Source organism: Punctularia strigosozonata (assembly GCF_000264995.1).
Source record: "Punctularia strigosozonata HHB-11173 SS5 unplaced genomic scaffold PUNSTscaffold_13, whole genome shotgun sequence".
Classification (NCBI taxonomy): domain Eukaryota; kingdom Fungi; phylum Basidiomycota; class Agaricomycetes; order Corticiales; family Punctulariaceae; genus Punctularia; species Punctularia strigosozonata.
Genome location: NW_006767445.1, coordinates 23,113 through 47,439, shown reverse-complemented (window position 1 = coordinate 47,439; position 24,327 = coordinate 23,113). Strand labels below are relative to the sequence as shown.

Below are 24,327 nucleotides of genomic sequence, written 5' to 3'. Positions count from 1 at the left end.
TCGCAGAAACGGTACGTGCGAGATGAAAAGTGCATGCAGCTCATCGTCTCGCTCGAACTCGGATTGTATCGTTCAAGCAGTCGAACATTTGCTTATCCAGAACTTGCATTCAGGAGAGACGAGAGCATGCTGCACAAATACCGGCAAGAGATTTTACGAGGTTCCAGACCCAGTCGGTGTATAAACAAATAGTTATTGTGTGTCAACCCTCTTGGAAACAACGGCAAGGGAATAGTAAGCAGTCGTCTGAATCGACTGGGCTTTTGTTAGTCCATATAGCTCTCCATGACGCGTCCACCAGGAATTCTCAGGTTGACCCATCGTTGACTCATATTCCTCGAGGTCAGCCATGAATTGGTACCTCTGCTGACAAAGGCGCAACAAGCCATCACATATTTACCACTTCTCATGGGCAGGGCGCACTAGCACGAACCAAATGTTATTCGTCTAGTGTAAGAAGAGAGTATGGGAACTCACGATCCAACTCCCATGTCAAAGCAGATCTGTCCTGCTTTGCCAGCGCCAGATATGTCTGAGTGACGAGCATCATATTGTAAGATATGAGAACTGCGTGGTAACTAGGATAAGGTACCTTGGCTATGCTTTCGGGGTCGAGACGGACATCGGGGTTGTTCTCCCAGGAAGGATCGTTCTTGCGCTCTTTCGTGCGTCCCGTAATGATGACCCCGTCAATAATAGCCTGAAGGACCGGCAAGATCAGTAAGACAGTATATCAATATGTCACAACATAACCCGCTGGTGTACGTACATGCGCGACGTGGATGTTCTCCTTCCCGAATTCCTTGGCCAGACTCTGGCTCAGGGCCCGCAAGCCATGTTTGCCTGCAGCGAATGAACTGGTGGTGGTGTTGCCGCGGATGGAGGCCGTCGCGCCCGTGAAGATCAAGGTACCGCGTTTGCCGTCCTCGTTGAGGTCGTTGGACTTGAATGCGAGGATAACTTCGCGAGAGAAGGCGAACGCGGCGGTGATGTTCGTGTCCACGGCCTCCTTCACCTGAGATCTGATGTCACTCAAGACCTTGTGAGACAACCATGGGTGACGTACCTCTTGTTCAGTGACATCCAAGAACGGCTTCCATACGCCGTACGCCGCGTTGTATACGGCCGCGCGAACGGGTGAACTAGGCCACTTCTTTTTTATGTCCGCGAAGATGGTAGCGAAGGTGGGATAGTCGTAAGAGGCAGCCGGGAACGCTTCAGCCTACGGTATGACATATCAGCTAACGAAATATAAGCATCGGACATCGAGCATACATCACCACCTCCTGCCTGCTTGATTTCTTCGGCGGTCTTCTTCAGACTCTCTTCATCGCGTGCAACTAAGGCTACGTTGTATCCGACTTGTGCGAAGACCCGTCTAGAGAGAACTGTATTTCAGCGTCCTTCGCGCGGTGCGTACATAGGGCTGCGTACGCTGAAGCAGCGCCGGTGCCTATGAGCACACGTATGTATGAGATCGGCCATCGATGGTGAGAAGTATTGTGTCTCGCACCTGAGCCAGTACCAACACCAGCAACAACGAGGATGGGGCGGTTGGTCATGATAACGCGCCTCAAAGGATTCCACGGAGAGGTTAGTGTGGAAAGATGAGAGTACACCGCTCTTACCTTATATGCTTTATATTCTGCATAGATCAGTCGCAAGATCCGTTAGCAGTTGCGTCTTGCGCGTTCCCGCAGTGTCAGACGAGGTGGGCTTGGTAACAGGATTGAGTCTTGCGTCATTGCGTGCGGTTAGACAGTCATCGCGTTCAGTTGACGATGATAAGCGGTCCAAGAGCAGAAGCGAACGCTCGTTCAATCAACCAGAGCATGTATGCGTTGTAAAGCGTAATTCCATTGTTGATGGACGGTCGAAACGGCGCGCTCGTCCTCGTCAACGACGAAAAGGCGCGAGTGAAACGTGGCCGGCAGAAATGTGTGCCGGATACCGGTCTCCCCTCGGTCAAGTTATACTCTCTCATCTTTGTGAACCGGCCACTACGCAACTTGTCAAACTTTACTCGCCCGACTCTCGCTGTACTACAGTAGCGATATATGTGCATGGGCCCCGATCTACTGCGTCGTGCCCAGCCTTCCGCCGATGCCACAGCTACACCGGAGAACAAGTTGATGACCCTTTCCAAAGCTTACGATCGGCGGGTGTAGCATAGACAATGCATCTTACCGAGGGTGTGGGATGTAAGCGCAGATTATGCGCGGACATGAGTTACTATTTATTGACTGCGCATGATACAGAGGTATGTTGTTATCGTCCACGATTCTCGGCGAAGGGCGGCAATGAAGGCGCGACAGGACACGTCATAGGGAGAATACACTCAACGTCACTTCGAAAGCGGGTATTCGTTCGGTGCGCGACGGGTATTGAGAGTGCAGAGTATCCGGACGAGGGAGCGTCCGACGACAATTGACGGAAGGAACGTATTCGTTGCACGACGATATATCTATCATACACATGCTGAAACGTCCTTCAGGCCTCAGCACCCTCTTCGTAGTTGGCGATCTGCGTGGATGGGTCAAACACGATATGACGCGTCGCTCGAAGATGATCGGCGCACATACCTCGACCAGATTTCCGTCCGGATCGCGCACGTACACGCTCAGCATCGGTCCTTGCGCCCCTGTACGCTTAACGGGACCTAAGAAAAGGGGGGGCGAAGATGCGCCAGCGTCGCCCGAAAAGAAGCTCTGGATACGCGAGACGGTGCGTACCTTCGACGACGGGGATGTCCAGCGACGCAAGGTGGGATAGGACGCCGGAGATGGGGGTCGTGGTGATGAAGCAGAGGTCTTGCGATCCCGGAGTAGCCACGCGGGCTTCTGCGTGGTCGTGGCGATCCGGCGTCTTCGTCAGATCGTCCCGGCGCGTTTCCGAGAGTCGGAATAATCAAGGGAGGGGTGCACGTACTCGGTTCGCTGCGATCGCCCCGGGACGACGTCGACGGCGGACAAGTTACCATTCACATCAGCCCGCGAGACGTGCATGTCCATTAGATCTGGGCGGAGGACGGTGCGCACAATTCTTTCCCTTGTTGGTGCAGGTTGATCTTCTGGCTGCCGAAATGCAGCGCTCTCCGCTCTCCGTTCGCGAACGAGACGACTCGCATCCCGAGCGCGGACGCGTAGAAGGCGATCGTCGCGTCAATGTCGGACGCGGTGATGACGAAGTGATCTAGGTGCGAGACGGCTATCGGCGCCGCGGCCATGGCGAGCAAGGATAGGTTCTGTTGAGTTGCTAGAGGCCCTTCAGTTCACTTTCGTCGGGTCCGATGTTCGATCGCGTCGGGGATGTTTAGATTCCAAAACGGAAGAACGGAAGGCCGAGAAACGCCAAACCGGTCGTGTCCGGTCCGGGCATTCAAAAATATGAGGAATAAGCTTCAATTATGGAAGGGATGCCCAAGCATAGAATACGGTTGCAGAGTTTGCTGAGGTCACCGCGACGCGTGTGCGTGAGCTCCACGAGGAGTATTGAGTCGAGGAATATCGACTACGTTCCGCGCGATGAGACGGTTGGCTGTTCCGGGTCAGTGGAGTCGCGATATGGGCGCTGCCAAGCCTTTCGCATCTGGGGTCCTTCACCCCTTCGCCTTGTCGTGTACGCAAGAGAAGAGCCTCATAAGTAACCGGTCAATCCTCGATGCATGTCGACGTCGTAATGAGGCGCATGAAAGATGGAAGGAAACGGCTGTACCGCACTGCATTCATTGAGAAACTCACATCGTCCTAGTTCTCACAGTCAGGTAAAAGGGTCTCACGGTCAGATGCAATACTCTCACAATCAGAGAAGCAAACTGACGCAAGCGGAACGCAAGCCGTCGGCTTCTTCGTCGCCACAGCAGCTGGGTCATTCCGGCCTGGGCCGTGGAGCCGTATTCCTTGCTCGACAATACTGATGGGCCTTCAGGAATGTGCAGGGACACAGAATAGAAAGGATAACGTTCGCGCCAGAACTGTTGAAACCCATCAATGACACATCCGGAGCCAACCGTATATGGTGTTGTCCTCCTGTGTAGCGCAGAACGCCACCGCGGATTTTTAGCCCCCGTTCCTTTTTCCCTCTCTGGGCCGTTCGGAAGCTAACTGCGCCGCGCGCGCCCGGGACGTGAATCATAGCCATCGATCAAATTAGGCCCCCACGTCCCTCTCTCACCTCCGTCTTCCACCACCCACCGTCGTCCTCTTTTTCCCGCTTGTCACCGTTTTTTTCTGTCGCGCACAAGGAGATGAGGAGATGACCAGAGGAGGATATACGCTCCTGCCCCGCTCGCGCGAACCGAGCCAAACCCGTGAGCCTGGCGGCTTCGGCGCCCACCACAATCTAATCTGATACGGAGATGCGTCAGGCGGCGACCGCGACCCTTCTTCGCCGTCGGATCCAACTGGCCCGCGCCTCGACGATGCGGACGCGCTGCTGCGTCCGGAGCTCTATGTCAACGTTCACGGACTGGACGACATCGAGGACGGCGACGAGGACGACGAGCTGTTGGAGGGCGACGACGAGGCGGAGCCCGATCCGGACGCGCAAGCGGGCGTCATCACGATCGAGGCGACCGAGCACGTCTACGGCCGCTTCTCGAAATGGTGCCTTTTCGTCGGGTGCGTCTTAATACGACCTTATCGATCATGCTGGACTGACGACGACGACGACCCGGTTAGTCTGGCGCTGGCGTCGTACATCTACTCGCTCGACGCCAGCACGACCTATTCCTACCTCAACTTTGCCACCTCCGCCTTTGGCGGGCACGCGCTCATCTCCGCGATCCAGGTCGCGCAGTCTATCATCCGTGCGCTCACCTTCCATCTAATCGTGGACGTAGCGCTCACTATATGCGCCGTATATGCGCCGTACAGTCGCAGTCGGTAAACCCGTCATCGCCAAGGTCGCCGATGTCTCCTCTCGCGGGAAGGCCTATGTCGTCGTTCGTGCGTCCCTCTTCCTTTGTAACATCGACACGTCATTACTGACGGGGGCCCGAACCAGTTTGCTTCTATGTCGTGGGCTACCTCGTCATCGCGACGGCGACGCACATCGCCTTCGTCGCAGCTGGCATCCTTATCTACGCTGTGTACGTCTCTCCTCTTCCGCTGCGCTCTACAGCCCATCTGAACCCGGTCCTCATTGCCCCTCCTCCCGGCATCTACGCAGTGGTTACACCGGGCTCCAACTCCTCACCTCGATCATCATCGCCGACATCACCCCCCTCTCCGCCCGTGGCCTCGTCTCCGCGCTCGCGACCGCGCCCTTCATCCTCAACGCCTTCGTCGGCGCGAACATCTCCAGCGCGGTACTGAACAGCATCGGCTGGCGATGGGGATGTACGTCTCGTCTCATTTCCAGCCTCTTTCTCCTCCCGCGTCGCTGAACTCGTTCTTTCTGGACGCGGGACAGACGCGATGTTCGCCATCCTCGTCCCGCTCGCGCTCTCTCCCCTCGTGCTCACGCTGCTGTGGGCGGAACGCAAGGCGAAGAAACGCGGCCTGGTCGATCCCGCGCTCGGCGTCGGTGCGCCCTTCCCTCCTACCCTTCCTTTCCACCCTTTTGAATCCGATCGTTGATGGATGGAAACGGCGATCCGCGCAGGCTCTTCGCCGCTGCACCGCCGCCCGCCTTCGTTGCCCTCGCTCCGCACGATCAAGCCCAGCAAGCTGCAGACGTTCGTCACCGCGAGCGAGCAGCTCGACCTCGTCGGACTGACGCTGCTCGGGAGCGCCGTGGCGCTCATCCTCGTTCCGCTCACGCTCAGCGAGCGTCTGGACGGGGGATGGAGGGACCGTGAGTGGCTGGCCGCACTATCAAGCTTCGAGGATAGCAATGCTGACGGACCGTAACGTGGGATGTAGCTCGGATACCGCTGATGTTGCTGGCCGGCGTGGCGTGTCTGGGGTTCTTCGGATACTGGGACTTTACGCACGCGACGTATCCGGTCGTCGCCAAGCGGTTTGTCAGAAACAGGACGGTCGTGATCACCACGCTCGTCGGCGCGTTCGATTTCGTGAGAACCGCCCTTCCCCCCTCCCGTTGTCTGTCTTGTCTGTCGCGTACGAGGTGCTGATGCATGCCGTCCTCGGGGTTAGATGGCATTTTACGTCACGCAGACGTACCTCTTTTCGTTCATCCTCGTCGTCAAGTCTTGGTGAGCGTCGCACGATTGCCTTTGGGTGTTTGGTCACGATCGACTGATCCTGTGAGAGATGTAGGTCGCTCAGGAGCACGACGTACTTTACGCAGATCCAGGTCGTCTCCCTCAGCGTCTTCGCGATCATGGGGGGCGTGGTGATGCAAAGAGTAAGGGGATATAAGGTACGACACCTCACGCCCATCCGGACATGCGTACATCCATTCTTACGCCTTTCCCTGCACACAGAGAACGCTCATCGTCGGCTTATTCACTAGGGTCGCGTACGTCGCCCCTCAGTCGCGCGCGCGTTCATGTATGCTTACCCTCTCCCCTTGTCAGTGGCGTGATCCTGATGATCCACTCCCGTCGTCGCGGCGCGTCCGCCCCCGAGCTCGTGCTCACGCAGATACTCCAAGGCGGAGGCGGAGGGCTCGCAAGCGTAGCGAGCCAGGTCGGGTCGCAGGCGAGCGTGAGCCACGCGGACGTCGCGGTGGTGATCGCGCTCGTGCTGCTCGTGACGGAGATCGGGGCAGCGACGGGCGGTGCGATCGGTGAGCCCCCGTCGGACCGTCCCATCCCTTCGCTGCAAGGTGCTGACCGCGTGCGCTAGCTGGGGCGATATGGTCGACGACGATGCCGAGCGCGCTGGAGAGGCATTTGCCCGGCGTGGACGCCAAGCTGCGCAAGGAGCTGTTCGGGAGTATCGAGAACGCGACCAAGTACCCGCATGGAAGCCACATCAGGGAGGGTGTCGTCCTAGGTGCGTCATCATGGGCAAGATCGCTCGCTCTGAATATCCAATGCTCATTATTTTCTGTTTTCGCGCTAGCTTACGACGACACGATGAAGGTGATGGTCCTCGTCGCGACGGTCATTTCGATCATCCCGCTCGCGCTCGCCTTCTTCCTCCCGGAGTGGTACCTCGGAAACAAACAGAGCGCGGTCGATCATGTCCGCACGCCGAACTACGGCGCGATGGACGACGAAGACGAGGAGGAAGGCGGAGGCGGGATTTATCCGGAAGGAGGGAGCAGGGCAAGGAGCGGGAGTCGGATGGGGAGGGGGAGCTTGAGGAGTCCGCATGGGAGAGGGAGAGGCGGTTCAAGGACGTGGGAGGGGTGGAGGGGTGATCGGACGTTGAGTCGATGACGATGCTTCGCTCGAGGACGGATGCACGCTCAAGCGCAGGATAGAAGCGCAAATTTTCTTTATATGCTTGATGGATCACATGTACAACGGATATTATACCCATTGTCATATTCCCTGTTTGTCAGAGAAGGAAGAAACAAATCTTTTGCAGTGATGTCATGTTGGCGTTTCGCTCGCATGAGGGTTCGTAGGATGGCGTAAACCACTCGACAAAGGTTAGATGCCGTGTGCAGCACGGTCTAGCGCGACGTTCACGGAGCGCAGTTCGCGCTCATCCTCTATAGCTCATCCTCTTCGAGCCTCCTCGGCCTCCGCTTCGTCGATGTCGTCGGGACAAGAAAACAAGGACGCGGGCATACTGACACAAGTCAGACCAAGGATTGAAGATCGATGTATCCTTGCTGTCGCTTTCGTCCACATGTGAAATCCGTGGCTCGGACGACGGAGCAGAAACTACGGATGCATTACGAGTAGACCAGTTCTCGGCAAACGTACTCGGCGTAGGAAATGCCAACAAAAAACAATCGTAGCTGCAACAAGCATCACCCGTCAATGTCCATACGGTTTTTCTTCTTTATTCGCCTCAACACCCCTCTCACTCCAGCATATCGCAATTTCCCACCGAGAAGCGGCTCGAAATTTGAACCCGACAGGATCATCGATGTTCAGGCCGTGATGGAGAACTCCGGAGAGAAGTTGCCCTGTTGAGGTCGTCAGCGCGCTACCTGAGAACAACCCGAAAACGGTGCTCACAGAATCGCCGAACAGGACGAGCGAGTAGTCGTCGCCGGGTGTCACGTCGGGAACGGTGACGACGTGGCTACCGTCGAGGATGGAGAAACCGGTCGCAAGTGGGTCGTCTGAATACGTATAGTACGCATGAACCAGCTGCACAGGGGCTCAGGGAAAGCGTTTGACGCACCGAGATCCAAAACGAGGCCAGCCTTGGCGAGAACGATCGTACCGATCGGATTGGCGATGTCCTCAGGCGGGTCGGACACGTCCCTGCGTCGTATAGGCAGAGTTAGTCGTTTGGGAATGGTGCGGCGGATGGAAATTCTCACCAGGTAACGGTCTGCTGCGAGCCGACGGGCCACACAGCGCCGGCGATGGGCGCGGTGATGGGCGGAACGAACACGTCGCGCATCGAAAGCTTCACGGGCGAGGCGAAGACGAGCGCGGCAAAGGGAGAAGCCAACAGGGCAAGGGAGAGCTTAGAGGGCGTGAAGAACATCGTGATCGTCGTGAAGGTCGGTGTTGTAGTGCTTGTAAGGCGGTTTACTGTCGTGGAACGTTGAACGGTGGAGAGAGCTGGTCTACGCTGTCCAGTATTTATACGTTGCGAGCTCTGGCTGCCTAGATGGCGCCATGGGTCATGCTGGTGCGGTATGAGGCAAGCTGCATGTGCCGAGACCGGCGTAAGACGTACAATGCTTCGCTCACACTCTCATGCCTTCAGTTCTGGCCGAGGTCCCGCGAAGAAGCGGTCGGAGAGGAGTAGGCGAGCAAGGCTTGGTGATGCAGCGCATCTTCTGTTTCCTGCCGCCACGCAGCGATTTCCAGGAGATGCGTCAATGGGATGGCACACCGCCTTAGGCCCTCGAGTGCGGTATCTTCACGCCGACGTTGAAGCGTTCGGAAATGCGGGTAGGATCGACGTCGTCGGGAAGGGCGGCAATCGTGCCGCAGAGGTCATCTGTCGTGTTCACAATGCGGGCTGCAGCGCTGACGGTGTACTTTCGCCGCGGCATTTCGTGATCTCCACCGTTGATGGCATCCAGGAATAGAAACGCAAGGATTGAAGAACACACCATTCACGAGCCGACCGATCCAACCGACCCACCCCTGTCTCGTGTCTGCATCTCCTCTGCGCAGCACTGCGTCTTGAAGGCGTAAGATCAGGAAGTCACCGCCACCACGGCGACGGGATACGTGGAGAGCGTATCGTAGGTGCTCATGAGAGCACGAGATGTCCAAGACGGTCGACGAGCACGGCCTGGCACGGCGGTACAAGGAAGCCCGGACGCATGGCGACCCCTTCGAGTCGCCGAGTTGGTACGCGCGTTTGAGTATATATCATCGTCGGGCTGCTTTTGATTCTGTGTCGATGGGATTCGAGAGCTCATTGTCCGAGAGCGAAGAATTTCGAACAGATGCGTATGAATCGTCTGCAGGTTCGCCAAAACAGAAGCAAAGGCGGTGAGTGATGGCCCCACATAACGCAAGTCCAGAACGTCAACGTTTCCTGCAATTGACAATATTGCGATGCCTGCGAGTGTAGACGTTCACGTTCAAGCTGAATCTGAGTGCCGTACTTACTGCAGCCTTGCAGCTCAACAGAAAACAAACATTCCCACGACCGGACGTTCAGTGAGCGTGTGAAAGAACGCGGACTGCATCCAAGCAAGGTCCGACGCGGCCGTTCTGCAACGTTCATTGGACGCGCTGCAGGGACGCTTGCACAACTGGCTATAACTAATTGCCCTAATGCTCATTTTTTGTGGTCAACGGCTACACAGACAGGAGTTCAGCGTTCAGGCTCGCTGGAATCTTCGCCGAGGCTCAAGATACGCTCAGGCTGGCTGGCGGGTTTGGTGACCAGTTCACCTTGAGTTACTGTCGCAATCGCATCGTGAGCATTTGTACTGTCCAATGCCCCGAGCAGAGCCTGAAATGAGCTACTCACACGGCCTCCAATAGACGTTCCGCGTCTCGTACCCAAATCTCGTCGCGCGTCTCTCTCACCCATCTGCCATGTACAACGCAGCCATTCTGTTGAGTGCCGGAATTGTCGTCGTCGGGATATGGACGCTCTACAAGAAAGCTATCGTCAAGTCAATGGTAAAGACCCTACCCAGCCTTACACCGGCATCGTGGTTCTATGGTGAGTCCTGATCCCGTCTTCTGCTACATCTACCAATTCAACGTGCCCAGGCAATATGCAGCAGCTTCTGGGTTACGAAGCTGGACCGTTACACGATAACATTGTATGCATGGGATCTGTCGTCAAAGTGCATGGACTCATGGGGGTAGGTGACTCGTTCTTCCTGGACAAACGGAGAGGGGTTGGGCTGACGGATCGATTCAGGATGAGCAGCTGTATGTGTCCGATACTCGGGCTCTGTATCACATCCTGGTGAAAGATCAGGACCTTTTCGAAGAGAGTTTAGGCGTTGTCGAGTGAGCCCCTCTGTCTCGACTCTATGGGGTCACTTGCTGACTCATGGGCAGGTCATCGAGATTGTTCTATGGGCAAGGCCTGATAGGAAGCGTCGGTATGTTATCCTTGTCTTGCTAGGGAGCGGTATGGGTGACGATCTCTTGCTAGGGGAACAGCATAAAAAGTAATTGTGGCTGCTACACTTTTCGATCATCAACCTCACTGGTCTAAAGGCAGCGCAAGTTGCTCAATCCTGTCTTTTCGACGTCAAATCTCCGCCAGATGAAGCCCGTGTTCTCTCAGGTCACCGAACAGGTAGGCCATACCCCGACTCAGAACTTCTCTTACTAGACTTCTGATGTGCACCTATCAGCTACGCGCTGGCATCACGAAACTCGTCCAGAACGGCGAAACTGTTGTCGACGTCTTGGACTGGTCTTCTAGATCCGCGCTCGAATACATTGGAGTAGGAGGGCTAGGGCACTCATTCGGCGCATTAGGAGAGAACGCGGATAACGTATACAGTCACGCTGCGGAAAGCCTCCTGTACGAGTGACATCACCCCATTTTGATGATGGCTCATGTCTTACATCGCAGCCCTAACGCGTTCCCGTATTTCCCGCTGATACAGTTTCTTCCGGCGCTGACGACCCCGCTCCCCGCTAAGATAAGGAGGTGGATTGTGGAATTGCTTCCTATTCGCGAGGTCCAAGAGCTGAAATATGTCATCGATACCATGGAGAAGACCAGCGTCGATATATACAGGAAGAGAAAACGGGCGCTCCTGAGCGGCGATGGTGACATGAAGGAGACTCTGACGAACGGGAAGGACATACTCTCGATCCTCAGTGGGTGGCGTTGTTCACGTCCCGTGTCATGGCTGAAGCCCAGTGAAAACAACGGATTTTGAGAGCGTATTGTACAGGATATCCCAGGAGAAATCACAGGATAAGCGGAAGAAGCACCAGAGTGAAGCGGCCTCGCAGGACCTCGCTATCATCCGGAGGCACCTGCAATCATCCACGATTTTGAGACTAAGTTACATAGCCACTGCTTCGCAACAGAGCGCCAAGGAATCCTTCAGTATCTTTCCGGTTCTCCCGGATACCTCGTGGGGGATCACTTGTGTAAGCGTAGCATGAATGTCGCGTACCGTACAGATTGTCAGCGGATGCCGAAGCACAAACATTCGAGCACATCCGCTTTGATACTGTCAGAGTTCGAATCCCGTCGGACGAGAACGGATTGCGAGCAGTTTTCCTTGCAGGGCAACGCTTATCATCATGTGTGTACGCCAGCTCATCAGAATCACTCGGGATGACGATGGATACAAAGACCCTCAACGCAATATGGGAGGATTAGCACGGCTGTAATACTACCTGACTACCCAAATTAAATCCGCTACCATTCTGCGCCATCCGGCAGCCCCAAATCTCTGCGAATATGCATTAGTACAATCCTATGAATTCCCGGTCCGAAGCCAAATCAACAAAACATCATCGCAACGTCCCCGGAACTCTCCATGTCCTGTCAACTTCAGATAGAGCATGCTAGCCTGTCTTTTTGGCCTTTTTCTAACAATTCAGGACGCAGGTTGTCAGTACAGATGGCGTATAGGTTGTCATTTATGAGCAGCCGCACCATGTCTGCTGCTTCAGTCTTAAGTCTCTGCAACGTGTTCATTGTGAGAGAGACGTCATCTCCTTCATTAGAGAATAACATACCTTCAGATACTCGACATCATCTGTAGCAATGGACGCGGACTTCGTCTGATATTCTTTGTATGTCACGCTGGCGTCTACACTAATCATATCCCGCATAAGAAGTGACCTGAAGGAGTGATCAGTTCTTCAAGTAGCGACAATTATACACGATGACATACTGCCAGCTAATGGTTCCTGCCTTGTATTTGGTGGACAAAAGTGCGTCAGATCCTGCAGCCTTCCTGGCTCTACCCTTAACAACCTTGGAGGGCAGATCTGGAGGAACGGCACACTGGCTCAGCTCGGTGGCTGCCCCGGCATGTTCCTGGTCATCATCGGTGTTCGAACTACGGGTCAGCCGACGAACTGGGTTTGGGCTGTTCACAAGAACTGTCAGGCACATATTGAATGCAGACGAAGGCTTTGTACATACAAGGAACCCGGTTTCCGTGTATAGGATGATTCAGGAAGTACGATCTGCTGGGACAGGTATAATCATATCTGTAATCACGCAGCACTGCATTTGGACGTACTAGTGAGCCCTCTGAAGACGGTTGCAGCTTCGTAGAACTTGACGTGTATGCTGCGGCGTCACTCAGCAAGTCCAAGGCTGCCGTGTCCATTGTGCGCATCGGGCTCATGCTAGCAGAGGGACCAGGACTGGTTTCTACCGCTGAGCCGGAGATGTCCAGAGGCGCAGGTGTTGACTGCACTGCGGCCTCGGTTTCCGGCGGCGATAAATCTGATGGAGAGGATGCCGAATGAGATGCTATGCAGAGGGCTACAAGTCAGTTATGGATGTCTGATATAGAGACGAGAACCTACGCCATGACATCGGCCCTGGGACCTGCGGGACAATGGTGTTGTCGTCTGGTGACCCAGCTGAAGGATCTTGCTCTGAAGCTTCGAGGTCGTCCGTGATCGTCCTCACGGGGCCATTCTGTGACTCTTGGTCCTCAAGTGGAGTGGCAATAGTATAGTCGTCACCATTTTTTGATGAGGCTTGCACATCGGGCCCCACTATGGGACATGAGAGAGATGAGATCGTAGAGGATGGTGGACTAGGCTGAAGCTGCGTTGGTTGATGATGCGGGGTACCAGGCGTGATAGAGATCGATGGGATGATGGTCGCTGGCAGAGCAGGATCTGGAGTCGCAGGAGTGTGTGGCTGTGGTGTGGTCGCTTTCTGCTTCTTGGGCGCAGGTCGTATATCTACTGACTCAGTACGAGTATGCTTCGTCCTTTTGCTGCTAGACTCCTGCGACAAAGGAATATCGAAATCTTCTACCTTCTGCTCCTCGGATTTGACTTTAGCACTAGCTGCAACCCTAGCTCGGTGAGTCTTCATGAATCCGGAATATATCTGACCAATGAGGACAGTGGTCTTCCACATGCCTCCATCGCAGAAGAGAAGCATAGGGAATTGCTTTGCCAGGTTGCTATGTAGGTAGCAGAGGGCCTCGTATGTGAGTCTAGAGGCAGATGGCGCTACTTGATCATTCTGCGCAAGCGATAACAGCAATGCGTTAGTCGTAGCCCGTGCAGCTGCGGCAACTGCGCCCGAAACCGGATTGCCGTTGGCATCTTCGATGTAACGCTGAGCGATGTTCTCATCGTCAAGATGTGGGCCTGGTCTACCAGGTGCGCCTTGCTCGGTCCTCGTCCACGATGCTGAATTCCAATACTTCACTTTTCCACAGACCGATATATTGGCTCCGGTAGGAAGGGTCATATGAGATCCAAGGAGAAATGGAGTCGATACGGGGGCGCCGGAGACACGATTCAAAAGACGGTCGTAAAGAAGTCTACCAGGAGATAAGGTTAGTTCGCCATCATATAAAGGTACATGTCTCACATTTGTTCGTCAAGACGAATCTGTAGGACATCCCTCTCCTGCTGTACACATTGCAGACGGGCTACCACTCCAAGGTATGCCATATTGTTGCAGCGGACCAGGGTGTCGTGATCGGCACAGCCTATGCGCTGTTGGATCAACACATCCGGGCTGGCGCTACCAGCAAATGTGAACGGTGAGCGAAGCCCCGAAGTGGTCTACACAAACTGATCAGAGCAGTTTGTGAACAGAAAGTCAGCATGAACTGACCTGCCCATGCAAAGACGCAGAGTTCTCATCATGCAATGCCATAATGTTCGGGTTCGGTGACCCGGTCGGTGTCAGATAATTCACATCTGTTGAGATGGTCAGAGGAGAAGTTCCATTGAATAATCCCAAACGCGGTAAGGGCAAGGTGTTATGCTGCATCAGGTGTGTGGAATGACAGGGGTGTAGACCTTGAGGTAACCAACCAACAGGTCACGCCGGCGGTTCGAGGAGTAGCGTGTCGACTCCGGCGATCACACTGTTATTTCCCGACCGGGTAGCTACGTGCTCTCGCACCGAGTTTTTGACAAACTACATACATGGACCATATCATTCAACTGGCTACAGCTACATGATCATCGCACACAAGAGGGCCTCAAGTCCCATGATTCTGAGAGGTACGATTTGATGGCGGAGATGTTGAAGCAGCCAGGCATCTTCCCACCAATGAGATGAGAAACGAGGACAGAGATGTATTTACCCAGGCCGCCAGTACCGGTCAAAGTCGAGCCGAGTTGTTCGAGGGGCAGCTCCTCACCCTTCTTCGGCGCCGAAGAAAACTCGAGATGAAGGTCGCCAAGAATCTCGTTTGCAGCGTCAATTTACCGCTCACCAGGTCGTTGATTGACTTCAACAAAGACACCTCGTCCGCTTTCTTCAGCTTCTGCGCGACGATCACGGTGAGGATTTCGATCGGCCTGATGGGAGCTGACAGCAGCAACCGCAGGAGCAGGTGCGGCTGCAGCAGCTACGGGCGTGGCGACTGCTGCCACGAGAGCCGCTATGGGCGTTTCCTCGGGTGACTCTGCGGCTTCCTCCGGAGCGTCTTCGAACTAGTAATAAATCTCCTTGGTGTGCTTAGCGTGGCAAAGGATAGTACGGCGGCGGCCATGCGAATCATCCTGGCTCTTGTATTTCGCCTTCAGAGTGCGCGAAGCCATGCCCGTGAGCGTCGGCGAGGGACCGATCTCGATGAAGCGATCGAAGTCGTAGCGGGTGAACAGGATGTCCTGAGTCTCGATCCATCGCACGGGCGATGCAAACTGGTAGGCCAGCAGCTCGACGAGGATCGCGTAGGCAAGCTTCCGGCGCTGGTGCGGCGCGGCCCACTGTTCTTCTTCCCAGTTCCGCTTGTCGAGACGAGGCGAGGACGTCTGGTCGTAGATGATCTGCGCGTACTCGCGAGAGACTTCGAAGGGCTTGGCAATCAGACTGGGGACGTATTTGCCGATGAGCATGTCGGGGTTCAGGTGAGCAGCGTTGATCTTCTTGGACAGATCTGTCACGTAAAGGCGTCGTCAGCGTAGTTCAACCGAATGCGGCATTGCAGGCTTACATGCACGGAACGGCATAACACCGGCCCACAGGTAACGCGAGTGGAATGGCACGTCGATGCCAGGAAGCGGGATTGTCGCGAACCCACGCTCGAGCGTAATGTAGCCCTCGGCCTCCTGCAGCTCCTGCGAGCGCTGGTAGCACGAGTCGATGATCTCCGCCAGCATCTCCTTGACCTTCTCGATGCTCAGCTGCTCCGTCAACTGCGTGCAGCGTTGAGGGAGAGAACAACGATATCCAGAAGGGACGCATACCTTCGCAATATCAACCTTCTGGACCTTCAGGTAGTTGAGCACGGTAGTGAGCGTCTGCAGCGCAATCAGCTCGCCAGCAGTGACATATTGTTGACCCTATGATTTCAAGTGAGCAGACTGACAACGCTGAGAAGTATCCGAGCCGTACCTCGACGTTGTAATTGACGATTTCAAGGAGGCAGCCAGTGCGATGTGCGATCGCGTCAACAACCTCACGCAAAGCGGCATCTGAGAACAAATGCGATATCCTGCTCGGGTTAACCGCGCACATAGCGTAGTTGGAGCGGTTGTGCTCGTCGCGTTCCACAGCGCGCTGCATAGTGATACCACGGTAGAAGACGACGTCGACGAGAGATGAGATGGGAAGAAACGTCGGCGATGGACGCGAGCGCGGAGTACTCGCCGAGCGAGTGACCGGCGAATGCACAGTCAGGCTGCACGAACCCCTTCGCACGCATACACCCAAACGCCGCTTTCTCCACCACGACGAGCGCGATCTGAGCGAACTGAGTAGCGAAGAGGAGACCGTTGGGGTGGCTGAACGTGTACTGAGGCGAACGAATGTTGATGTCTCCGAACAACGGGAGCGTCCGAATATTGCCGTCACGATCCATTGTGTCGTAAGTCATCTCCATATAACGCTGGCGGATAGCCTGGCCCTTGAGACCACCGAAGTGCACCGTCTTCTCCTTGGGGTTGTTCTTGACGATATCGATGACCGAGAACCCGTAAACAGTCGTGAGATGGGCGTCGGCAGCGTCCCACACAGCGCTAGCAGCTGGCGAGATGCTGTAAAGCTCCATGCCCATGCCCGGCTCCTGCGAGCCTGGCCAGTGAAGACGTAAACAGTGGTAGGTTGCGCGACCTCGGCGGAGCCGTCAAGGACCTTCTCCCCACGCTGGTTGAAGGTCTCAACCTTGATTGCCATGTTGCCGTTCCTCATGCCGATGCGGCGGAGCTTGACGTTCAGTTCGTCCCCGGGGAGGACCATCCCCACAAAGGCGACCTCGTACCTTGATGCAATGTCAGTATTAAGCAGTCGATGAACGCACAATGAAGACGTACAACTTGACGCGGTCTGGGTTGCCTTGAGCAACGATCGTCTCGACATAGCGGCGAGTGGCCGCGCTCGACCACATGTCGTGCATTATGGTACCAGGAAGAGAGGCATAGTTCGAGAAGTAAGGGTTGATATGGATCGGGTTAAAGTCGCCGGACACCTTGGAGTAGGGTTCGTTGGTCGACGGAGTGACGAAGGTCGCTGGCTCATTGGACAGCGAGTAACCATCGTTTGGCAGAGGGGAGAGCAAGCCCTGCGGCTTGCCGTGACGCTGCAGGTAAGCCAGAACCGGATTGCCGTGGCAGTCCTCTTGATCGAAGTCGACGGTGCCGACCTTGACGAGGCGCTTCAACTGGTCGCGGACGAAAACGTCACCCGTGACGGTCAGCGAGCGGTACGAGCTCTTGCTCTTGAATGATATCTCGGACTTGATGCGGAAGATAAGCCCGGTACCGGCTTGAAGGGGCTTGGTGTCATCGTCTCACTCGAACCACTCCTTGCTCTGGATAACGCCGACCGCCGCGTCGTTGGGGATCTCCACGAGGTAATCGGGTTCTTCGGTGGTCTCAAAGGTGTTCTCGTAATCGGTGAACCGTCCACGGTAGAGGAAGGACGACACGACCTCGACGACGGGCTTGCCCTGGCTGTAAACATGACCTTTGACCTTCACCGTCTTGCCGGCATCGCCATTGACGACGGAAACAATCTTCGCCTCGGCCCTGCAGATATCGCCTGCCTTGAGCGGCTTCGCGCCGTCGACGATCTTGAATCCGTTGGTCAGATGGACGAGCTTTAGCAAATGGCCATCAATAGATGCAGGGAAGATCGACTTCATGATAGCCTAGAATCGCGCACTCAGCTCCCGCCTGATCACATGAAAACATATGGATATGACATACCTGCCAGCCTGTAACGATGGCGAAGTCCATGGGAGCCTTGACGACCTCGGTCCGGGTGGTCTTGAACGCCTCGCCCTGGTTACCAACAACGGCGCAGAAGGACTCGATGTCTGGCGCCTCGATGCGAACCTCAGAACCGACGAAAGTCTCGTGCACGTCGAGCGCAGGCAGAGTCGAATCATTGCCGAACCAAAGCTTCCAGTAGAACTCCTTGATACGCTGGTTGCGACCCTCGGCGACCTCACGTATGGGAGCGTAGCCGGTCTCGGGGGTGTACTTGAACTGGAGCAACAGCGGCACGGAAGCGTCGCGACGATCCTCGAAGATCGTCAGGTTGATAAGCCGCTGCGCGGCGTCGTACTTGACGTCCACGGCCTCGAACGCAGGCTTGTGAACACCCTCGGAACGGGCGGCACCGAACAGCTTGACGCCGATCGGCGAGCCGCCGCTGAGCCGGATAACTGCCTTCTGGCCCGCACGAGGCGCGAACAGGCGGCGGACGGGGTTGTCGATGTAGGACGTGCCCTGAACGATGGTCGTCGAGGCGAGGAATGCGCAAAGCCATGAAAGCTTGTGGCCTGCAAGGGCTTCAAGCCAGGCCTCTGTCGACGGAACGTCCGACCCGATGCTGAAGGACACTGAGTTCTCATCTCGTGTGGCGTTAACGCCCGCAGGGAACGAAGCAACAGCAGGCGCAGAACCGAGGTAGTCGACGGTGGGAATCTTGCTCTTGTCGCCGGCGTATTGGCGCTCAACGAGTTTGTCAACGAGCAATGAGGTGATATTGTCGAGCATGTCCTTGATAGGCTCGTCCTTAATGGTAGCGTGCTTCGCCGCAACGGGACCTTGCAGGATGCAAACACGCTGCGGGTCTTGGTCGAATACTGCCTCGATGTCCTCCGCGGCCCAGAGCGAATCCTGAAACCACCGTCAGACATGATGATCAAAACACAAACTAGGAAGACGCACCTTTCTAAACCAGACTTCGAAGGACGCGTCCAATACGGGAATAAACGGAACGGGCTTCTGGCCAGGACGCTGGCAGATCGTGAGGAAGTACGCCTTATCCTCCACTGCCAGCAGCTGCTCCTTGGCGAGCGGGTACAGGTTGAGGGATTTTTCGATGGACGGCAGCGGCTCGTCAAGCGACGTGAAGGATTGCAACATGCTCGGCTTCGGCTTCCCGCCGTTCACACCCGTAAACCGCTCCTCCGTGCGTCTCAGCCAGTCGCCGGTGAGATTCCGCAGCGAGGTATCGATCCATCGTCCCTCATGCGCGACGTACATCAAGCGCACCATGCGCAGCAGCACCTCCTCGTAAGTCATATCGGCGATGTCCTCGGCGACCACGTCACCCTTCTTCCACCCAAACCACGGCTTGGCAAAGTCTCTGTTAAGCTTCGCAATGACTTCCGACTTGCGCTCCTTGAGCCAGACGATGCGCTTCTCCTTCGGCAGCTTGAAGACGGTCTCGTCGAACTCCTTCCAGAGCTTCACGCCCCGCGTCGCGACCTTGTGGATCGGTTCGCCGAGCTCAGACTGGACGGTGAGGATACCACCCGTCTCCTTCACGTACGTGCCCTCCCACTGCGCATCGTCCACGCCGGAGGCGGCGACGATGAGGTCCTTGACGGACGGGCTGGTGTGTGCCTCCTTGGCGACCATGACGCGAGACGCGAACAGGAAGCCGTCGAACGGCATCGGCTGCGCGCCGAACTTCTCCACAGACCACTCGCCGGTAAGGTAGGGCCAGACGTCGTCAGCCCCGCCGAAGCCAGAGCCACCAACGAGAACGATGTTAGGCTGGTGACGGATAGTGCCATAGGTCGACAGGATGGGCTGGTGGAAGTCTTCGCACGAGTGGTGGCCACCGGCGCGTCCTCCGGTCCACTGCATGATAACGGGGAAGTCGGGGTTGGCCGCGGCGATGCTGACGACTTGACGGATGCCATCCACCGAACCGGGCTTGAAACTGACGTGGCGAATGCCGGCGCTGCGGAGGCCCTCGATGATCTCGCCCGCCTTCTCAGTGGTCGGAATACCGGCCGCGACGCAGAAGCCTTCGATGGGGAGGCCCTCGCGGCGCATCTCCTGCCATAGCGGGAACTGGAACGTGAACTGGCGCGAGTTGATGTACAGCGCGTTCAGCGTGAGCCCGATCCCCGGCGGGATCTTGGTCTGGATCTCGGCGACCTTGGCGCGCAGCGCGGCGGGGTTGTAGTGTCCGCCGCCGGCGAGTTCGACATGGTACCCCGCGGAAAGCACTGCGGAGACGAAGCCGGCCTTGACGGTCGTCGGCGTCATGCCCGCCACCATGATCGGGGGCTTGCCCAAGAGGCGAGAGAACGGTGTGTCGAGGTGCACCGTGCCGTCGCTGCGCTTTCCTCAGCAAATCGTTACGCAAACGGACGATAGATGCTCACCTAGTCTTGACGAGGCGCGGGGCCCACTTCTTGCTCCATTGAAAACCGGAGAGCTGCGCGTGCGCGCGCGCGACCGTGGTAGCGAAGGGTGACGCGTACCATTCGCGGGAGTGGGCCGAACCGCATAAGATGCGCACTTCCACGTTGTTAGGTGGCGTTGAGGGCGACCTGCAGGGTCGAAACCGTTGCCATCAAAGGCCGGAGAGCTGCGTGCGCATGCGCGAGTCGTGATGCGAGTGGAGACGCGGCCGAGTTGTGCGCATTGAACAAGCCACGCGAGACGCGTGCTTTGGTGGTCGTGATTGGCATTGAGGGGAATCCCGTAGCGTCGAGACCAAGCCCGTTTGAGGCCGAAGAGCTATGCGCGCTTGCGCGAGTGCGCAAGACGCGATGACAAGCGGCGACCCGTCTGAGGCGTGCGTGTAGGCCGAACAAAGCAAAATGCGCATTCCACGTTGGTAGGGGGGTTGAAGGCCAAAATGTCGCGAGCTAGTTTGGTGTGACAACCAGCCTGAGGTGTGAAATGCGATGTCATACCCTGAGCACAGTATCAGAGTGTTTTGTTGGAACAGGAGAAGCATATAGAACATACCATGGGCCGGATCGTGTCAAACATGGTGGAAGCGCGCACGATGACTTTGGGACACGTAGGTTGAATGGGGGGTTAGCATGCGAGGTCGTCCCGGGGTTCATCTTGCAACGGCTGGGCACAGTGCCGTTATAGACGCACACCCGTTCCTCCGACCTATCCAATCTGAGCAGGCCCAGATGGTGCACGACCTTACCAAGGCCCGTGCCCATGGCCCTGGCGAAAGTAAACCCATTCAAACACGGTCTCGCTGTCACGGCTGTCGCTGTGTCGTAGTCGTTGCTGTGAACAAAGCTCCGTTCATCATATTGATCTTCGTCATATAGCCACCCATAGGCTTCAGCAGTGCAGTGAATGTTGCATGAAGCGAAGTAATACGGTAGGTTTGGACAGGATGTACTGGGTTGAGAACGTGAAAAACCGGTTGCGATGCATGGACCCTAACTATGGGTCACACGGTCATAAGGTGCTACATACAGGTCTGACCACATCTAATTCTCCTCATCGCTGCGTTCATCGTCGTCATTTGCACTAATGATCTCACCCATCTCGCCTATGGCATCCCATATCTTGTCCATGACAAAATAGAGTTCTATTGATTGTCTGTTGTCTTGTGGTCCAAGTCCGAACGTGTGCGGGATCATTGCGACACATGCAATGATGTTTTCAACACCTATGACGAGAAGCCCTTGGTCACCTATGGTTTGTGCTGCCCATACTGTTCCTGATGACGCCTCTAGCAGCTCAGCATTTACTGGGCCATACTTGCGGACTAGCGCAAATCCACGCTTAAACCCATGGACCTCGTACCAGAAATAGTACACAACTTCGGCATAGTGAATGCCTCCCCCTCCATCAATGTCACGGAACTAGGGCTTAAGTTAGCATAAATTCAATAACAGAAAATGTTGGATGTACCCTGATGTTACGGCTAATCCGTGTAGTTTTCCGCGTAAGCTCCTTCCATGCGGATCTGATTATTTGCCCGCTAGGTGTTTGTACACGAGCCCATCTACAAATGGAACGGCCTTCCTGTATCCAGCGTGACCGAAGAGCTGCGCCACCAATAGTCTCGAAGTATGCCTCGATCACCAATGCTTCGCAGTCATGAACGGGACGTGCTCGATCTTCTCGCGCATGAAGCAATGTAAATCCACATTGCACTGCCTTGTGAGGGGTTTGCCGTTGTGTTTGCTGATTGGAGGCTTCGTAGTCAAAGCAAGGGTATATTGCCTTGAGACTGTTCACCTGTGCACGTCGAAGTGCACGCTGAGCAAGGTTTGCAAAGGGGTTGGACGGCTGCTTCAGTTCTGCACCAAGGTCACCGATAGTCCGTTCCATTGCGAACTGTGAACTGCACACCAATGGTCCAACACGGATTGTGTCACTGGGCCCATGTGTGATACCATGTGTCGCCTGCGGCATGAAATGCATACGGGATATCTTCCGTTCAGCATACATTTCCTCAAGACCATGCTTGAATTCGAAAAGCTGATTGTGCGCCACGTGTAGACTGGTCCGTGTGTTCTTCCGCTTGAATACACTACGAGTTCCAGCAACAAGCTTGCAGAAATGGCGCCAGAATTCTTCTGGTAGGACTCCATGAAGGAATGCCGGAGCAAGGCCAAAGATCCAGTGCAGAAACTCGACACACTTATATCCGCTATTAACTTTCTGCGCCGGATTGCGAGGTGCTCTGTCAAAGAATCCGGGAAGATATTGCTTTGCCGATGCAACGAGCTCCTCATGTCGAGTCCATTCCTGTTCACTGGCCAGAACAGCCCAGGTTCGCCACAGTGACTTGTGATCACCATTCCTGGTGTCGCAGTCAATCATTCCACGGAGAAGCTTGTATATGAGATCCGTGATATTTAAACCAAAAGCATGCATGATGTCACCGCAGAAAAGGTCGGGAATGTCAAGCCGATGTGCTCGAGGAAGACCAAGGAATATACTGGGCTTGACCAAGCCCGTCTCCAGGCGATGTGTTGCATAGCGAGTTATTGTCTGGGAGCCAACAATTTTGCAGACATCAGCGATATACTCTTCCTCAGTCTGAGCCTCTGTTGGCTGTTCGACATCTGGATGATCGCATCCTGGTTCTTCGTAGCCAATAGGTTTGAGGGAAACTGCATAGTAGTGACCACCACCAGGTTTTCGACGTCCCACATAACCACATCGTACTCGGCATCCTTGTTTTCCACTATGACCAACATATCCGTTAAGCTCGGGTGCTCCAACAGCATCAGCTTCGCCTAGAAAAATGAATGGATATGAGGTGAACATTCTCCGTTGCTCGCCGTCCCAGATCTGGAGGCCCTCCTTCTGAAGTGCAACAACATGCTGCAGCCCGACATAAAGGAAAGAGTCGGGATTTGTTGGTTTGTTTGGTCCAGGAACGATAACTCCGGGAATGATGTACTTTTTTTTGTAGCGGTGGTCTGGCGGCATGTCGGCCACGATCCAAATGTAGATCCAACAATTAGACGCCTTGTGCTCAAACAACTGGGCCCCGTCCATCGAGAATATGAGGGCAACATCATCGCCACCAATACGACCTCTTTGATACGCATCCCAGAACAAGGACCCGTGGTAGATGTCCTCGATATTTTCGAGCAAGTGGTTGTCTTCGAGCTCGTCAAGTATGTCCTGCATCATTCCAGCTCTATGACGCATGAGACGAGCCCCGTCCGAGTGACAATAACGTGCTTGTATCTGAGGGCCAACGGGGAACGTGCTGAACTGCTGTCGCGTACTTCGCTTGCTGTTGGCAATCTCATAGCGTGGTTCATGACAGTGAGGGCATTCTTCAAGATTGCAATATGGACCCGCGTAAGCCACACACGAGTTCGGACACATGTCAGTGATTATAGGGTACACGCCAGTGAGATCTGCAATCTTTTTCTTGACAAGATAGTACGAGAGTAGACAATCTCCCGGGTGGCACCGCATAACAGCTTTACATGTGAGATCATAGATCTTCTCCGATCCGTCTGTGACGGCGAGGAATATGTCAATTGACAGCTGCTCGTCGGGTGTGAGCAGCGGTGGAGTCCGGAAGGGGTTTCGTATGCGATGAATCGTATCATCTTCAAGACCTGTGTCCTCAAGAGCCGAAGTGGAGCGAAGGGCCTCAATGAACTGGAGGCTGGTGTTCAACGCTGGGATTGTCGACGATGGCGGCAGCACACCGTCCTTAGGGTTTTCACGGGGCAGAGGGCCAAGTCGATGGGCACGGGCAGGCGTGAGATGTGGTTGGGCACAGTCCTGCGGGGGAGAAGTTGAGCGGGGGACGGGGGGACTGCCATGGTTATGCAACAGCTGTTCAGTAGAAGCGTATGTTAGAGAGACTTCAGGATGTCAAATTGGAGCCTATACGCACTGCATCATCTTCTGCGAGCTGAACGCCATCTCCACCAGTCGTCAGCTCTTGTCCGTTATCATTATGATCGTGCGCTGTCACAGAGATCGTTCTCCTGTCCCCGATTTGGCGTGATGTGCTCCGAGACCGA

At 55.5% G+C, this 24,327-nt stretch overlaps 7 protein-coding genes across 7 annotated transcripts; 2 read left to right on the top strand and 5 right to left on the bottom strand.

Moving 5' to 3' along the window:
- Positions 1-199: 199 nt before the first annotated feature.
- Positions 200-1,562, bottom strand: PUNSTDRAFT_127819 (NAD(P)-binding protein; the record flags this gene model as incomplete). The annotated part of the gene is made up of 8 exons (XM_007387085.1): positions 200-422; positions 478-532; positions 593-700; positions 770-1,015; positions 1,067-1,222; positions 1,276-1,378; positions 1,435-1,453; positions 1,514-1,562. 8 exons carry the CDS (start codon positions 1,560-1,562, stop codon positions 397-399), a joined length of 762 nt encoding a protein of 253 aa, XP_007387147.1. The 3' UTR covers positions 200-396.
- A 928-nt stretch (positions 1,563-2,490) lies between these two features.
- On the bottom strand, positions 2,491-3,590 carry PUNSTDRAFT_145812 (Glyoxalase/Bleomycin resistance protein/Dihydroxybiphenyl dioxygenase; the record flags this gene model as incomplete). The annotated part of the gene is made up of 5 exons (XM_007387084.1): positions 3,039-3,590; positions 2,929-2,936; positions 2,733-2,840; positions 2,583-2,659; positions 2,491-2,523 (listed from the first exon to the last, which is right to left on the bottom strand). Exons 1-5 carry the CDS (start codon positions 3,224-3,226, stop codon positions 2,491-2,493), a joined length of 414 nt encoding a protein of 137 aa, XP_007387146.1. The 5' UTR covers positions 3,227-3,590.
- Positions 3,591-4,173: 583 nt separating this feature from the next.
- Positions 4,174-7,412, top strand: PUNSTDRAFT_127817 (MFS general substrate transporter). The gene is made up of 15 exons (XM_007387083.1): positions 4,174-4,309; positions 4,367-4,619; positions 4,680-4,807; positions 4,875-4,946; positions 5,005-5,089; positions 5,170-5,339; positions 5,413-5,526; positions 5,605-5,796; positions 5,865-6,016; positions 6,099-6,157; positions 6,222-6,324; positions 6,389-6,423; positions 6,482-6,693; positions 6,753-6,902; positions 6,972-7,412. The coding sequence occupies exons 1-15, from the start codon at positions 4,255-4,257 to the stop codon at positions 7,289-7,291; spliced, it is 2,100 nt and encodes a 699-aa protein (XP_007387145.1). The 5' UTR covers positions 4,174-4,254; the 3' UTR covers positions 7,292-7,412.
- A 544-nt stretch (positions 7,413-7,956) lies between these two features.
- Positions 7,957-8,525, bottom strand: PUNSTDRAFT_137439 (uncharacterized protein; the record flags this gene model as incomplete). The annotated part of the gene is made up of 4 exons (XM_007387082.1): positions 7,957-7,992; positions 8,045-8,151; positions 8,214-8,296; positions 8,356-8,525. The coding sequence occupies 4 exons, from the start codon at positions 8,523-8,525 to the stop codon at positions 7,957-7,959; spliced, it is 396 nt and encodes a 131-aa protein (XP_007387144.1).
- Positions 8,526-8,746: 221 nt separating this feature from the next.
- On the bottom strand, positions 8,747-9,042 carry PUNSTDRAFT_137438 (uncharacterized protein; the record flags this gene model as incomplete). The annotated part of the gene is made up of 2 exons (XM_007387081.1): positions 8,747-8,830; positions 8,911-9,042. The coding sequence occupies 2 exons, from the start codon at positions 9,040-9,042 to the stop codon at positions 8,747-8,749; spliced, it is 216 nt and encodes a 71-aa protein (XP_007387143.1).
- Positions 9,043-9,807: 765 nt separating this feature from the next.
- On the top strand, positions 9,808-11,653 carry PUNSTDRAFT_122301 (cytochrome P450). Its single transcript, XM_007387080.1, has 9 exons — positions 9,808-9,923; positions 9,992-10,175; positions 10,226-10,320; positions 10,380-10,471; positions 10,523-10,566; positions 10,620-10,634; positions 10,684-10,766; positions 10,825-10,997; positions 11,049-11,653. Exons 2-9 carry the CDS (start codon positions 10,046-10,048, stop codon positions 11,359-11,361), a joined length of 945 nt encoding a protein of 314 aa, XP_007387142.1. The 5' UTR covers positions 9,808-9,923; positions 9,992-10,045; the 3' UTR covers positions 11,362-11,653.
- A 348-nt stretch (positions 11,654-12,001) lies between these two features.
- Positions 12,002-24,123, bottom strand: PUNSTDRAFT_137436 (uncharacterized protein; the record flags this gene model as incomplete). The annotated part of the gene is made up of 26 exons (XM_007387079.1): positions 12,002-12,025; positions 12,093-12,119; positions 12,176-12,281; positions 12,334-12,531; positions 12,588-12,634; positions 12,688-12,923; positions 12,980-13,959; positions 14,010-14,206; positions 14,259-14,344; positions 14,623-14,839; positions 14,869-14,919; positions 14,969-15,081; positions 15,136-15,534; positions 15,592-15,793; positions 15,845-15,940; positions 15,993-16,157; positions 16,216-16,662; positions 16,710-16,857; positions 16,910-17,370; positions 17,422-17,745; positions 17,804-18,721; positions 18,773-20,177; positions 20,227-20,394; positions 23,100-23,579; positions 23,661-23,956; positions 24,007-24,123. The coding sequence occupies 26 exons, from the start codon at positions 24,121-24,123 to the stop codon at positions 12,002-12,004; spliced, it is 7,908 nt and encodes a 2,635-aa protein (XP_007387141.1).
- Positions 24,124-24,327: the final 204 nt, after the last annotated feature.

What these genes read in the sequence shown, in the direction of transcription:
- PUNSTDRAFT_127817 (XM_007387083.1), top strand. Translation starts at nt 4,255, where the DNA reads ATGACCAGAGGAGGATATACGCTCCTGCCCCGCTCGCGCGAACCGAGC. An exon ending in ATCCTCGTCGTCAAGTCTTG is followed by an intron (nt 6,158 to 6,221) that starts GTGAGCGTCGCA and finishes TGAGAGATGTAG; the next exon opens with GTCGCTCAGGAGCACGACGT. An exon ending in GGCTTATTCACTAGGGTCGC is followed by an intron (nt 6,424 to 6,481) that starts GTACGTCGCCCC and finishes TCCCCTTGTCAG; the next exon opens with TGGCGTGATCCTGATGATCC.
- PUNSTDRAFT_122301 (XM_007387080.1), top strand. Translation starts at nt 10,046, where the DNA reads ATGTACAACGCAGCCATTCTGTTGAGTGCCGGAATTGTCGTCGTCGGG. An exon ending in TCTCTCAGGTCACCGAACAG is followed by an intron (nt 10,767 to 10,824) that starts GTAGGCCATACC and finishes TGCACCTATCAG; the next exon opens with CTACGCGCTGGCATCACGAA. An exon ending in CACGCTGCGGAAAGCCTCCT is followed by an intron (nt 10,998 to 11,048) that starts GTACGAGTGACA and finishes CTTACATCGCAG; the next exon opens with CCCTAACGCGTTCCCGTATT.